This window comes from Amblyraja radiata, chromosome 6 (genome assembly GCF_010909765.2).
Source record: "Amblyraja radiata isolate CabotCenter1 chromosome 6, sAmbRad1.1.pri, whole genome shotgun sequence".
In the NCBI taxonomy this organism is placed as follows: domain Eukaryota; kingdom Metazoa; phylum Chordata; class Chondrichthyes; order Rajiformes; family Rajidae; genus Amblyraja; species Amblyraja radiata.
The window spans coordinates 9458326-9472766 of record NC_045961.1 but is presented as its reverse complement, the minus strand read 5'-3'; the positions used below and the strand labels follow the sequence as shown (position 1 = coordinate 9472766).

The 14441-nt window shown below is 56.0% G+C and overlaps 1 protein-coding gene across 2 annotated transcripts in view; it reads right to left on the bottom strand.

Annotated features, from left to right (window-relative positions):
- Positions 1-1602: 1602 nt before the first annotated feature.
- stim1 (stromal interaction molecule 1) overlaps positions 1603-14441 on the bottom strand; it is a 96861-nt gene continuing 84022 nt past the window's right edge. The window contains exons 6-11 of one of the 2 annotated variants that reach the window (XM_033022186.1): positions 9528-9705; positions 8414-8600; positions 7704-7871; positions 5368-5468; positions 4209-4444; positions 1603-1897 (exon numbers count right to left, since the gene is read on the bottom strand). In XM_033022186.1, the coding sequence (XP_032878077.1) occupies positions 1776-1897; positions 4209-4444; positions 5368-5468; positions 7704-7871; positions 8414-8600; positions 9528-9705 (992 nt within the window). In that variant the 3' untranslated portion in view covers positions 1603-1775. The remainder of the gene's footprint in view (positions 1898-4208; positions 4445-5367; positions 5469-7703; positions 7872-8413; positions 8601-9527; positions 9706-14441) is intronic. The other variant, XM_033022188.1, reaches the window with a different exon arrangement.

The window sequence follows — 14441 nt, the reverse complement described above, 5'->3', positions numbered from 1 at the left end:
CTCCCCTCCTCGCTCCCTCTCTGCTACTGCTCCCCCTCCTACACCCTCCCACCCCGGCTGTAGGCAGTGACCCAGCCCCCCCACTGTACTGACCCTCCCCGCCCGGGACCACTCCCCCCCACCGCTATCCTCCCCGGCCCACTTATGTGTGGGCTCGTGTGAAACAAACTGGTGTCCAGATAGCAACCACGACGTTACAACAAGTGCCCGCCTCAAACCTACCCTGGCTTGTTCCATCCACACCTCTGACAGCTATCCCTCAGTCTCCTAAACTCCAGGCAATGACACAGCTAGTGCATTAGCTGCAGCCTGTGTCCACCTCCAGCACAAGCCCACCCTTCCTGTGGCCACCACTCCACACTATGCTCCACGTCTAGTCTGACCAGTGTCTGGTGAAGTCTAAAACATGCCATCAAAGCAAGAATGTCATTGTCCTATCTGGGACACATGACATATAAACTCTCTTGAATCTTGAATCATGTCCCAGCCCTGTGAAGGCAAGAGAACCACATGCCTCCTTGTCCACCTTCTTGTTGTGTAATAAGGCTCACACAAAGCGATAAGAATCCAAAGTCCTTTATTAGCAACTCTGCAGAGGTAACTTCATCTCAGCATGCGTATGTAGTCTAAGAGCGAGAGAGAGCGAGTGAGAGAGAGAGAGTGAGAGAGAGAGAGAGAGAGAGAGTTCTCTAATCAGCCTGTGAGTGGAGTGACTCTAATCTACACCTCCACTCTGTGTTGCCACTGTCAGGGAACTGTCCACCTGAATCCCACCATCTCTCTGTTCATCGACATTCCTTGCTGAACTATCTTTACTAGGAATCTAGACTTCGCAAAGTGTATTGGCTTGTCCTTGCCAGGACTAAACTCCACCTGCCGGCCGTTCCACCCTATCTCCACGCCGCTGTGGTCTTCTCTCGTCACGAGCACGCTGAACGTGCCTGGATAGTATTATGACAATAGACAATAGGTGCAGGAGTTGGCCATTCAGCCCTTCGAGCCAGCACCGCCATTCAATGTGATCATGGCTGATCATCCCCAATCAGTACCCCGTTCCTGCCTTTTCCCCATATCCCCTGACTCCGCTATCTTTCAGAGCCCTCTCTTGAAAGCATCCAGAGAACCTGCCTCCACCGCCCTCTGAGGCAGAGAATTCCACAGACTCATAACTCTCTGTGAGAAAAAGAGTTTCCTTGGCTCCGTTCTAAATGGCTTACCCCTTATTCTTAAACTGTGGCCCCTGGTTCTGGACTCCCCCAACACCGGGAGCATGTTTCCTGCCTCCAGTGTGTCCAAGCCCTTAACAATCTTATATGTTTCAATAAGATCCCCTCTCATCCTAAACTCCAGAGTATACAAGCCCAGCTGCTCCATTCTCTCAGCATATGACAGTCCCGCCATCCCGGGAATTAACCTTGTAAACCTACGCTGCACTCCCTCAATAGCAAGAATGTCCTTCCTCAAATTAGGGGACCAAAACTGCACACAATACTCCAGGTGTGGTCTCACCAGGGCTCTGTACAACTGCAGAGTTATTCTTAAACTGTGACGCCTATTGTCTATTGAATGATGAGGAGGAGAGTTAGGTAGAGCTCTTAGGGCTAGCGGAGTGGAGGGATTCTGAGCTCGATTAGCCTGGACATCTGGTGTATTCCGTGAGCCAGTCCCGGGCATGAAGGGCTGGCGTCTGACCCATCTCTCCCTGTGGTCCCAGGCACTAGCTACAGCGGGTCAGGAAGCTCGGCATGCCCTGGTTTGGTGAGCAGGAGTGACGATTAGGGAACAAAAGGAGACATGTATATATGTAATGCCAAACCCGTGGAGCTCCATGTCGACAGACTGTCTATGGGTGTCCGGGATCGGTCAGTAACTCTTTGATCCATTAACCATGCCATATCTGGTCCCAAACAATCCATGGAAAAAAACACCAACATGTTCACACAACACAGTCATTAGTTCATGAGTAGAATTAGACCATTCGGCCCATCAAGTCTACTCCGCCATTCAATCCATCTTTCCCTCTCAACCCCATTCTCCTGCCTTCTCCCCATAACCCCTGACACCCGACTAATCAAGATTCTGTCTATCTCTGCCTTAAAAATATCCACTGACTTGTGGCCTCCACAGCCGTCTGTGGCAAAGAATTCCACAGATTCATCTCCCTCTGACTAAATAAATTTCTCCTCATCTCCTTCCTAAAGGAACATCCTTTAATTCTGAGGCTGTGCCCTCTGGTCCTAGACTCTCCCACTAGTGGAAACATCCTCTCCACATCCACTCTATCCAGGCCTTTCACTATTCTGTACGTTTCAATGAGGTCCCCCCTCATTCTTCTAAACTCCAGTGAGTACAGGCCCAGTGCGGACAAACGCTCATCATAGGTTAACCCACTCATTGCTGCAATAATTCTGGTAAACCTCCTCTGGACCCTCTCCAGAGCCAGCACATGCCGTGCAAGTCAACCCAGCATGGCACGCTGCCCCTTAGACAAGCCACACGCAGAAACACTGCAGACTAGCTCAATAACTTAGACAAAAATGCTGGAGAAACTCAGCGGGTGAGGAGGCATCTATGGAGCGAAGGAATAGGTGACGTTTCAGGTCGAGACCCTTCTTCAGACTGATGTGGAGGCGGGAAGTAGAAAGGAAGAGGAGGAGACAGTGGGCTGTGGGAGAGTTGGGAAGGGGAGGGGAAGGAGGGAGAAAGCAAGGACTACCTGAATTTGGAGAAGTCAATGTTCATACCGCTGGGGTGTAAACTGCCCAAGCAAAATATGAGGTGCTGCTCCTCCAATTTGCGGTGGGACTCATTCTGGCCATGGAGGAGGCCCAGGACAGAAAGGTCGGTTTCGGAATGGGAGGGGGAGTCGAAGTACTGAGCAGATTGGTTAATGCAAACCGAGCGGAGGTGTTGGGTGAATGTATGAACCTCTGCCGCAGCTGGAAAGACTGAGCACTCTCACCCGTTTCTCCAGCATTTCTGTCTACCGTCGATTTTTCCAGCATCTGCAGTTCGGTCTTAAACAGCTCAGTAACTTGGTCACTGGGCACAAGGATCAGGACTGAGACAGGCATCTATCTCATCATTTAATGTGTCAATGAAACCAGAACATTATTGCTTCACCCGCCCCAGTATTGACACTATCAACATAGCTCATTCTGATAAAGAGTCACATCGCATGGAAGCAGACCCTTCAGCCCAACTTGACCCTGCTAACCAACATGCCCCATCTACACAATCTGCCCGTGTTGGTCCCATATCCCTCGAAACATTACCTATCCATGTAGGCAATAGACAATAGGTGCAGGAGTAGGCCATTCGGCCCTTCGAGCCAGCACCGCCATTCAATGTGATCATGGCTGATCATCCCCAATCAGTACCCCGTTCCTGCCTTCCCCCCATATCCCCTGACTCCGCTATCTTTAAGAGCCCTGTCTAGCTCTCTCTTGAAAGTCTCCAGAGAACCGGCCATGTACCTGTCCAAATGTCTTTGACATGTCGTTATATAGTACCTGTGTCAATCATCTCCTCTGTCAACTCATTCAATATAACTACGTCAAGGCCCTCCGAGTTGAAAATCTGCCCCTCGGGTTCCAATTAAATCTTTCCCCTCTCATGTATAACCTAGGCCCTCCGGTTCTTCAACCCCTACCCAGGCAAAAACACTGTGCATTCACCCAATCTATTCCTCTCATGATTTTATACACCTCTATAAGATCACCCCTCATCGTCCTGCGTCCAAGACCCAGCCTCTCTCTCTCTCTCTCTCTGTAGCTCAGGCCCTCGAGTCCTGGCAACATCCTCGTAAATGTTTTGCTTAGTTTAGCGATACAGCGCGGAAACAGGCCCTTCGGCCCACAAAGTCCGTGCCGACCAGCGACCCCCCCCCCCCCCCGTACACTAACCTACACACACACTACATACGGGACAATTTGCATCTATACCAAGCCAATTAATTTGCAAACCTGTACGTCTGTGGAGTGTGGGAGTAAACCAACACGGTCACGGGGAGAACGTACAAACTCCACACAGACAGCACCCGTAGTCAGGATCAAAGCCGGGTCTGTGCGGCAGCAACTCTACCGCTGCGCCGCCCAATTCTCTACATGCTTCCAGCCTAACGGCATCTTTAATGTCCTGAGACTGTGGGGATTGGCAAAATGAAGGCAGCTGTTGATTTGTGGAAATGAAGGGGAATGGTGACTTACATTGGAGGGTGACGGGAGTCACCAGCTCCTCCTCCATATCATCCAGGTCATCGGTGAGGATGAAGTGTGTCGGCGTGGATCGGGATTGTCCAAGCCAGCTTGGATCCATGTTCAGCACGGCGTGAAGCGCACTGATCCCGGGGTTGTTCACGATCTGGAACTTACACAACATCTCCACTTGCTGCCAGCGGTGGAGCCGTTCCCGCAGGGCTGCCGTTACCTCACTCAGCGACTGTCTGTGATAGAGAGAGAGGGGCAGCTGGTCATGGGGTGCATATACCCCCGCACACTCCCCACACCTCCCCACCCCCCCCACACCTCCCCACCCCCACCCCCCGCACCCCACCCCCACCCCACAGAGCGGCCGTTACCTCACTCAGCGACTGTCTGTGATAGAGACAGCTCACCATGGGGTCCATTTATCCCCGCACCCCCCCCCCCCCCCGCCCCCCACACCACAGCCATCACCTCACTCTGTGGTAGAGGCAGCTCACCACCCCAACCCACCCCACCCCCTCTGACCCCCCACACCCCCGTAACACGGCCTGCCCAGGGAAGGTCCTCACAGACCTGTCCCCTCCACCCCTGCCATTCCACCCCTCCTACCCCCGGCCCCCAGAAGCTGCAGAAACCTCTTACACACAACCGCCCGATCCCAGGCCAGCCCCATACCCAACCCCAGGGCTGGTTCTACCCCATTCTCCAGCCTTCTCCCCGCAACCCGACACCCGTACTAATCAAGAATCTATCTATCTCTGCCTTAAATATATCCACTGACTTGTGGCCTCCACAGCCGTCTGTGGCAAAGAATTCCGCAGATTCACCGCCCTTTGACTAAAGAAATTCCTCCTCATCTCCTTCCTAAAGGAACGTCCTTTAATTCTGAAGGTCCTAGACTCTCCCACCAGTGGAAACATCCTCTCCACATCCACTCTATCCAGGCCTTTCGCTATTCTGTACGTTTCAATGAGGTCCCCCCCTCATCCTTCTAAACTCCAGCGAGTACAGGCCCAGTGCCGACAAACGCTCATCATAGGTTAACCCACTCATTCCTGGGATCGTTCTGGTAAACCTCCTCTGGACCCTCTCCACAGACCCAGCACATCCTTCCTCGGGTGTGGGGCCCACAAGTGCCGCTTTAAATCTGCTCGGTGCTTACTTTGCAGCGAGGATTTTGTGATCGACATCGTCCAGTGAGGAGCTGTGCGCTACGTGGAATGTCCCAAACAAGGTGTTCCTCTTTTTCTTGATCTTCTCTGCCTGCAGATGGGGAACGAGACAGAGGTGTTTTAGTATCACCTGAACCCCAACAATTCATTTATTACTTGGAGCAGCACAACTGGTCTCGAAACACAATGATAAACACCAACAAACTTCAGTATATATATATACAACAAAGAAAATTAATGCATGGACAATGCCCCCAAGTCTATGTAGCTCAGAGCCTATTTGGAAGTTGTCTTATGGAAGCTGACCATGGGTGTGTCCAGGGTGCTATTCCCTATATGGAGGGTGCCTGTGCGTGACTTTGTTTAACGTGGGGAGATTGGTGCACAGACAGCCACCCCACGGTTCTCGACAGATCTGGGTCAGGATCCAGTGGCATGGAGTCCAAGACGACTGGAGACCCTTTTCTGCTACAGGACAGGCAGCATCTCTGGAGAGAAGGAATGGGCGACGTTTCGGGTCGAGACCCTTCTTCATACTATAATCATGTCATTGTAATCCAATAATTGTGATCATGTATTGTCTTTCCGCTGACATCATATGGGCGGCGCGACTCTTGTCAGCAGCGGCCTCTGCAGTCCGTCTGTCTTTTTACTGTTTTCTGTCTTGTTCTATGTAGTTTTTATTGTTTTTTTTGTTGGGGTATGTGTGTGGGGGTGGGGTGGGGTGGGGGAACTTTAAGGTCTTTCCCCTGCACGGGAGACCTGACCTTTTCTTTGTCGGGTCTCCGTTGTCGTTGGGGCTGCAACGTGGAGCGGCCTCCAGCAGGAATGACCTGGGGTTCCAGTCGCGGAGCTGCGGATTTACTCACCATCACGGAGCTGGCCGAGTCCGGAGCGGGTGGAGCTGTGGTGGACGCTGCTGTGACCCGACACCCGGAGATTCGGAAGCTCCTACCGCAGGTCTGTGGACAGTAATACCGGGAGCCCGCGGGTCCCTGCTGGGAGACCGCTTTTCGGGGCTTCCGCAACGGCGACTTCTCCCGCCCGAGTTGCGGGGTTGAAGATTACCTGGAGCGGGGCCTTACATCACCGCCCCGCGCGGCTTGGAATGGCTGCGGGACTTTGTGAGCGCCCGCCGGGGCTCCAACACCAAGAGCCCGCCGGGGCTCCAACACCAAGAGCCCGCCGGGGCTCCAACACCAAGACCCGGTGCGCGGCCTTGCATCACCCGGCGTGGCTTTAATGGCTGCGGGACATTTAACATCGCCCGCCGGGGGCTTTGACTCTGTCTTTGACTCTGACATGGGGGGGAGAGGGGAGTGCAGGTGAGAGATATGTTTAAGTTTTGCCTTCCATCACAGTGAGGAGGACTCACTGTGATGGATGTTTATGTGAATTGAATTGTGTTGGTGTGTGTCTTGGTTCTTTTTTTGTATGGCTGCAGAAACCAAATTTCATTTGAACCTCATGTGAGGTTCAAATGACAAATAAAAGGTATTGTTATTATTGTATTGTATATTGTATATTGTATTGGTTAGCAAGCACCAAAAGCTTTTCACTGTACCTCGGAACACGTGACAATAAACTCAACTGATTGTTTTGTTTGTATATTAATCCATAGTTATGGAGTTATTCTGGAGAAAAGAACCAGGTGACATTTCAGGTCGGAACCCTTACGACCTGAAAAGTCACCTATCCATGTTCTCCACAGATGCTGCCTGACCCACTGAGTTACTCCAGCACTCTGTGAAACGTCACCTATCCATGTTCTCCACAGATGCTGCCTGACCCGCTGAGTTACTCCAGCACTCTGTGAAACCTCACCTATCCATGTTCTCCACAGATGCTGCCTGACCCGCTGAGTTACTCCAGCACTCTGTGAAACGTCACCTATCCATGTTCTCCACAGATGCTGCCTGACCCGCTGAGTTACTCCAGCACTCTGTGAAACGTCACCTATCCATGTTCTCCACAGATGCTGCCTGACCCGCTGAGTTACTCCAGCACTCTGTGAAACCTCACCTATCCAATTGATTTGTGCGGGTGTCAGAGGTTATGGGGAGAAGGCAGGAGAATGGGGTTAGGAGGGAGAGATAGATCAGCCCAGATTGAATGGTGGAGTAGACGATGGGCCGAATGGCCTAGATGTGCTGCTGTCATCCATGAACATGAAGACTGGGGTGGAAGATTGCAACCTTCACGTGGTCCGCCTTGTTTCGACTAATGCAATCAACTCGACGAGCACAAACGGAAGATCAAATAGAACAAGTTGTCCAACAACTTTAGGCTGTACACGCCACACGAAAGAAGAAGCATGAAGACTCACCCCTTCCTTGGCAATATAGAGCTGCCGCTCGGCACCCTGCTTCTTGATGTTGTAGTACTGGACTTCCACCTCGTGTGTGAGCTGCAGCCACTTCTGCAGGCTGTCGGGCGGGGACCAGCTACCCCGTGACTCCAGCTCCTTCTCCGCCTTCTTCAGCGCCATGCGGACCTGAGGGAGACAGCTCACTGTTTCATTTCCCAGCGTCTGTCTGTGTGTCGTGCTGCCCCACTCCCTGGTCCCAGACCCCCCCCCCCCTCACCCTCCACCCACCCCACCCATGCAAAGCACCCATCGCTGGGGGGAGCGCAGTGGCTCCGGCAGGCTCTAAGGAGGGAGGGAGCAGATAGAAAACATAGAAAATAGGTGCAGGAGTAGTCCATTCGGCCCTTCGAGCCTGCACCGCCATCCAACTCAGTATCCCATCCCTGCCTTCTCTCCATACCCCCTGATCCCTTTAGCCACAAGGGCCACATCTAACTCCCTCTTAAATATAGCCAATGAACTGGCCTCAACTACCTTCTGTGGCAGAGAGTTCCACAGATTCACCACTCTCTGTGTGAAATTTTCTCCCCACCCCTCCCCAGTGCCGGTCTCTGTCTCCCCCCTCCCCGAGGCTGGTCTCTCCCCCCCCCCCCCTCCCCCCCTTGTGGCCAGTCTCTCTCTCCCCCCGCTCTCCCCGCCAGCCAGTACCTGGTCCTAGTGAAACGTACAACTCCCACCTGTTCCAACTCCTCCTCGGCGTATTTCTGTCGGCTCAGCTGGTTGACGGTCCCCTCGCGCAGCTCCCGCAGCCGCTGGGCCTCCTGCTTGGCCGCATTGATCTCGTCTCGCAGCTTCTGCTCCAGGTTCACCTTCTCCACCTCCACCGAGCGGTGCTCCTCCTGTGCCTTCAGCAGCCTGCCGGGGAGGGTCAGTGTCAGGGTGATACTGGGGTTACAGCACACAGGGCACCCCCACGAACCACACCCGGCCCACACTCACACTGATAGCAGCCGGGCATTGGGGTTTGGGGCAGTGGCACCAACGTTACACAGACTGTCCCCTCACTGGCAGCAGCCGGTGGGAGAGAGAGTAGCAGGGGGCACAGTGTGGAGCAGCACCCACTGTCTCCCCTCTCACACGGACAACAGCTGGCCAGGGCGAGCGTCAGTGCCGCAGCACCCTGGGGTGCCAGGCTGTGGGTGGGTGGGCTCTCACCTCTCCTGCAGGTCATGCAGGCTCTGCTCAGCCTTCTGCAGCCCCTCCAGGTCCATCATCCACTTCATGTGCTCCTAGGGTGCCAGACTGCGGGTAGGCTGAGCACCCTGGGGTGCCAGGCCACGGGTGGGATGAACACCCTAGGGTGCCATGCCGTGGGTGGGTGTGAGCACCCTGGAGTGCCAGACTGTGGGTAGGCTGAGCACCCTGGGGTGCCAGGCCACGGGTGGGGTGAACACCCTAGGGTGCCATGCCACGGGTGGGTGTGAGCACCCTGGGGTGCCAGACTGTGGGTAGGCTGAGCACCCTGGGGTGCCAGGCCACGGGTGGGGTGAACACCCTAGGGTGCCATGCCGCGGGTGGGGTGAACACCCTAGGGTGCCAGGCCGTGGGTGGGTGTGAGCACCCTGGGGTGCCAGGCTGCGGGTGGGTGTGAGCACCCTGGGGTGCCAGGCTGCGGGTAGGCTGCGCACCCTGGGGTGCCAGGCCACGGGTGGGTGTGAGCACCCTGGGGTGCCAGGCTGCGGGTGGGTGTGAGCACCCTGGGGTGCCAGGCTGCGGGTGGGTGTGAGCACCCTGGGGTGCCAGGCTGCGGGTGGGTGTGAGCACCCTGGGGTGGGCTCTCACCTCTCCTGCAGGTCGTGCAGGCTCTGCTCAGCCTTCTGCAGCCCCTCCAGGTCCTTCATCATCCGCTTCATGTGCTCCTTGGAGTAGCGGTTCTGGATGTAGGCAAACCAGCAGCCACCCACACCAATCACAATGGACACCACCAGCATGAAGTCCTTCAGGTGGTTGTGGCGGGTCACTGCAACACACACACACACAGAGAGAGACAGTCAGCACACAGGCACGGAGGGGAGAGGAGGGGTGGAGGGGGATGGGAGGGGAGGGAAGGAGAGGGGAGGGAAAGGGAGGAGGGGATTGGTGGGGAGAGGGGAGGAGGAGAGGGAAGGGGAGATAGGTGGGGAGAGGGGAGGAGGAGAGGAAGGGAGATAGATGGGGAGAGGGGAGGAGGAGAGGGAAGGGGAGATAGGTGGGGAGAGGGGAGGAGGAGAGGGAAGGGGAGATAGGTGGGGAGAGGGGAGGAGGAGAGGGAAGGGGAGATAGGTGGGGAGAGGGGAGGAGGAGAGGGAAGGGGAGATAGGTGGGGAGAGGGGAGGAGGAGAGGGAAGGGGAGATAGCACAGCAGGCACTAACCACCCCCACAGATAGCGCAGTCAGGGGATATGGGGAGAAGGCAGGAACGGGGTACTGATTGGGGATGATCAGCCATGATCACATTGGATGGCTCAAAGGGCCGAATGGGCTACTCCTGCACCTGTTGTCTATTGGGAGAGGACAGGGGAGTGGAGGAGGGGTGAGGAGGAGGGGAGAAGAGTGGAGGGGAGGAGAGGGGATGGGAGGAGTGGGGATGGGAGGAGAGGGGATGGGAGGAGAGGGGAGGAGTGGGAAAAGGAGGAGTGGGAAAGAAAGGGGAGGGAAGGGGAAGGGAGGGAGGGGGAGAGGAGAGGAGAGGGGAGGAAGGGTAAAGAGGAGGGGTGGAAGGCAGACGGTAACATTGTACATGGAGATGTATACTGAGTCTGCAGAGACAGGTGGAGCAGAGAGGATCAGACATCAATGCCAAACAAAGCCAGGATGTACGATGGCCAATTGGCTTCTGTAAATGATAAATGGACCCATGTGTGTAGGGTCGTGCTGGTCGGCTTGGACTCCATCGGCCATTTAGTTTAGAAATACCGTGCGGGAACAGGCCCTTCGGCCCACCAAGTCCACACTGACCAGTGATCCCCGTACACTCGCAATGCGCTACACCGAATAGGGACAATTTACAATTTTACCAAGGCCAATTAACCTACAAACCTGCACGTCTTTGGAGTGTGGGAGGAAACCAAAGATATTGGAGAATATCAAGCAGGTGGCGGGGAGAACGTGCAAACTCCGTACGGACAGCACCCGCGGTCAGGATGGAACCCGGGTCTCCGGCGCTGTGAGGCAGCAACTCTACCGCTGCGCCTCCGTGCCGCCCTTAACATGGGTGATATATATTCAGCCTGTTCCTGTGGCTGGGATACACGACAGGTTTGTACACGAGCCTCACCATGCCCCTGCAATAGCCCCAGCATGGGGGCCGCACAGTGGCACAGTGGGTAGAGTTGCTGCCTCACACCCGGGTTCCATCCCAACTACGGGTGCTGTCTGTACGGAGTTTGTACGCTCTCCCCGTGACTAGCGTGGGTTTTCTCCAAGGTCATCGGTTTCTTCCCACACTCCAACGACGTGCAGGTTTGTAGGTTAATTGGCTTGGTGTAAATCTATAAATGTGTGTGTAGGATGGTGTCAGTGTGCGGGGATCGCTGGTCCATGCGGACTCGTTTCCGTGATGTTTCCTAAACTGAATGAACATTGTTCATCATCGTTGCTTCATTGCATATATCGTTCATTCATTTGTTCAATATCTCTCTACGTCACAGTGTATGTCTCTCGTTTCCCTCTCCCCTGACTCTCAGTCTGAAGAACTAGGGGGTCACAGTTTAAGGATAAGGGGGAAGTCTTTTAGGACCGAGATGAGAAAATCTTTTTTTACACAGAGAGTGGTGAATCTGTGGAATTCTCTGCCACAGAAGGTAGTTGAGGCCAGTTCATTGGCTATATTGAAGGGCCGAATGGCCTACTCCTGCATCTATTTTCTATGTTTCTATGTAAGAAGGGCCTTGACCCCAAACGTCACCCATTCCTTCTCCCCAGAGATGCTGCCTGTCCCGCTGAGTTACTCCAGCATTTTGTGCCTGTCTGTAACCAAACCTGCAGCAGCAGCAGTGTCCACGGTGGGAGGGTGCGGACGCTGAGACGGTGTGGGGACGGTGGCGGCGGTGAGATGGTGCCTGGTGTGGGGACGGTGAGACGGTGCCCGCGGAGAGTCGGTGGTGGACGGGGTACAGTGGCCGCGGTGGGCTGGTGCATGGTGTGGGGACGGTGCCCGCGGTGAGTCGGTGGTGGACGGGGGGGCAGTGGCCGCGGTGGGCTGGTGCATGGTGTGGGGACGGTGCCCGCGGTGAGTCGGTGGTGGACAGTGGCCGCGGTGGGCTGGTGCATGGTGTGGGGACGGTGCCCGCGGTGAGTCGGTGGTGGACAGTGGCCGCGGTGGGCTGGTGCATGGTGTGGGGACGGTGCCCGCGGTGAGTCGGTGGTGGACAGTGGCCGCGGTGGGCTGGTGCATGGTGTGGGGACGGTGCCCGCGGTGAGTCGGTGGTGGACAGTGGCTGCGGTGGGCTGGTGCATGGTGTGGGGACGGTGCCCGCGGTGAGTCGGTGGTGGACAGTGGCCGCGGTGGGCTGGTGCATGGTGTGGGGACGGTGCCTGCGGTGAGTCGGTGGTGGACCGGGGTACAGTGGCCGCGGTGGGCTGGTGCATGGTGTGGGGACGGTGCCTGTGGTGAGTCGGTGGTGGACAGTGGCCGCGGTGGGCTGGTGCATGGTGTGGGGACGGTGCCCGCGGTGAGTCGGTGGTGGACAATGGCCGCGGTGGGCTGGTGCATGGTGTGGGGACGGTGCCCGCGGTGAGTCGGGGGTGGACAGTGGCCGCGGTGGGCTGGTGCATGGTGTGGGGACGGTGCCCGCGGTGAGTCGGTGGTGGACAGTGGCCGCGGTGGGCTGGTGCATGGTGTGGGGACGGTGCCCGCGGTGAGTCGGTGGTGGACAGTGGCCGCGGTGGGCTGGTGCATGGTGTGGGGACGGTGCCTGTGGTGAGTCGGTGGTGGACAGTGGCCGCGGTGGGCTGGTGCATGGTGTGGGGACGGTGCCCGCGGTGAGTCGGTGGTGGACAGTGGCCGCGGTGGGCTGGTGCATGGTGTGGGGACGGTGCCTGTGGTGAGTCGGTGGTGGACAGTGGCCGCGGTGGGCTGGTGCATGGTGTGGGGACGGTGCCTGCGGTGAGTCGGTGGTGGACAATGGCCGCGGTGGGCTGGTGCATGGTGTGGGGACGGTGCCCGCGGTGAGTCGGTGGTGGACCGGGGTACAGTGGCCGCGGTGGGCTGGTGCATGGTGTGGGGACGGTGCCCGCGGTGAGTCGGTGGTGGACAGTGGCCGCGGTGGGCTGGTGCATGGTGTGGGGACGGTGCCCGCGGTGAGTCGGTGGTGGACAGTGGCCGCGGTGGGCTGGTGCATGGTGTGGGGACGGTGCCCGCGGTGAGTCGGTGGTGGACAATGGCCGCGGTGGGCTGGTGCATGGTGTGGGGACGGTGCCCGCGGTGAGTCGGTGGTGGACAGTGGCCGCGGTGGGCTGGTGCATGGTGTGGGGACGGTGCCCGCGGTGACATAGTGCCTGCTGTGGGTCGGTGCAGACTAGCACCTGAGCTGTCGCATCTCATCCACTATCACGCCAGCTTCACTGTATCTCCCCTCAATGGAAATATTAATCAGATGGGATATGGCCCAGATTAAACCCAGATTATCACTTCCTATTTTCAAAGCTGCGATGAGATAAGGAATTATATTTTTAGCTCCGGGGCTGATATTTGGGAAAAGCTGACGTCTGTAGGTTTGCAACTTTTCCAACACACCAATCAGTACAACCTGCTGCCAGAATAAACATGCCTTCACTTAGTGAGGGAGAGGGAGAGGGAGAGGGGCGGGGGGGGGGGGGGGGGGGGGAGAGAGGAGAGAAGGGGAGAGAGGGGGAGAGAGGGAGAAGAGAGGAGAGAAGAGAGGGGGAGAGATGGGAAGAGAGGGGAAGAGAGGGGAAAGGGGGTTAGGGGAAGAAGTAGGGAGAGAGAGAGAGAGAGAGACTGTCAGAGTGAGAGAGAGACAGAAAGAGAGACAGTGAGAGAGAGAGAGAGAGAGAGTGATAGACAGAGAGAGAGTATGAGCAAAAAGAGGAAATAAGAAAGAAAGAGAAAGCACAGAAACAGGAATCCAGACCAACGTGTCCATGCCGACCAAGTTGGCATTCCGAGCTAGGCCCATATCCCTCTAATCCCTTCCTATCCATATATCTGTCGAAATGTCTTTTAAAAGTCATAATTGTACCCACTTGTACAGCTTCCTCTGGCAGCTGGTGCCAGATACAGACCACCCTCTGAGTGTCGAAGTTGCCCCTGAGGTCCCTCTTAAATCTCTCCCCTCTCACCTTAACCCTGTGCCCTCTAGTTGTAGAATCCTCTACCCCGGGAAACAGACTGTGAGCGTTCACTTTATCCGTTCCCCTCATGATCTTGTCCACCTCAATAAGGTCACCCCTCAGCCCCCTACGCTCCAAAGGACAAAGTCCCAGCCTATCCAACCTCTCCCTGTAACTCAAGCCCGCAAGCCCAGGAAACATCCAGGTGAATCTCTGCTGCACCCACTCCAACATATCGCCATCCTTCCAGTAACCCGGTGACCACAACTGCACACAGTACTCCAGGTGTGGTCTCACCAACGTCTGACTGTAAGGGCCCTGGTGAGACCACACCTGGAGTATTGTGTGCAGTTTTGGTCTCCTATTTTCAGGAAGAACATTCTTGCTATTGAGGGAGTGCAGCGTAGGTTCACCAGGTTAATT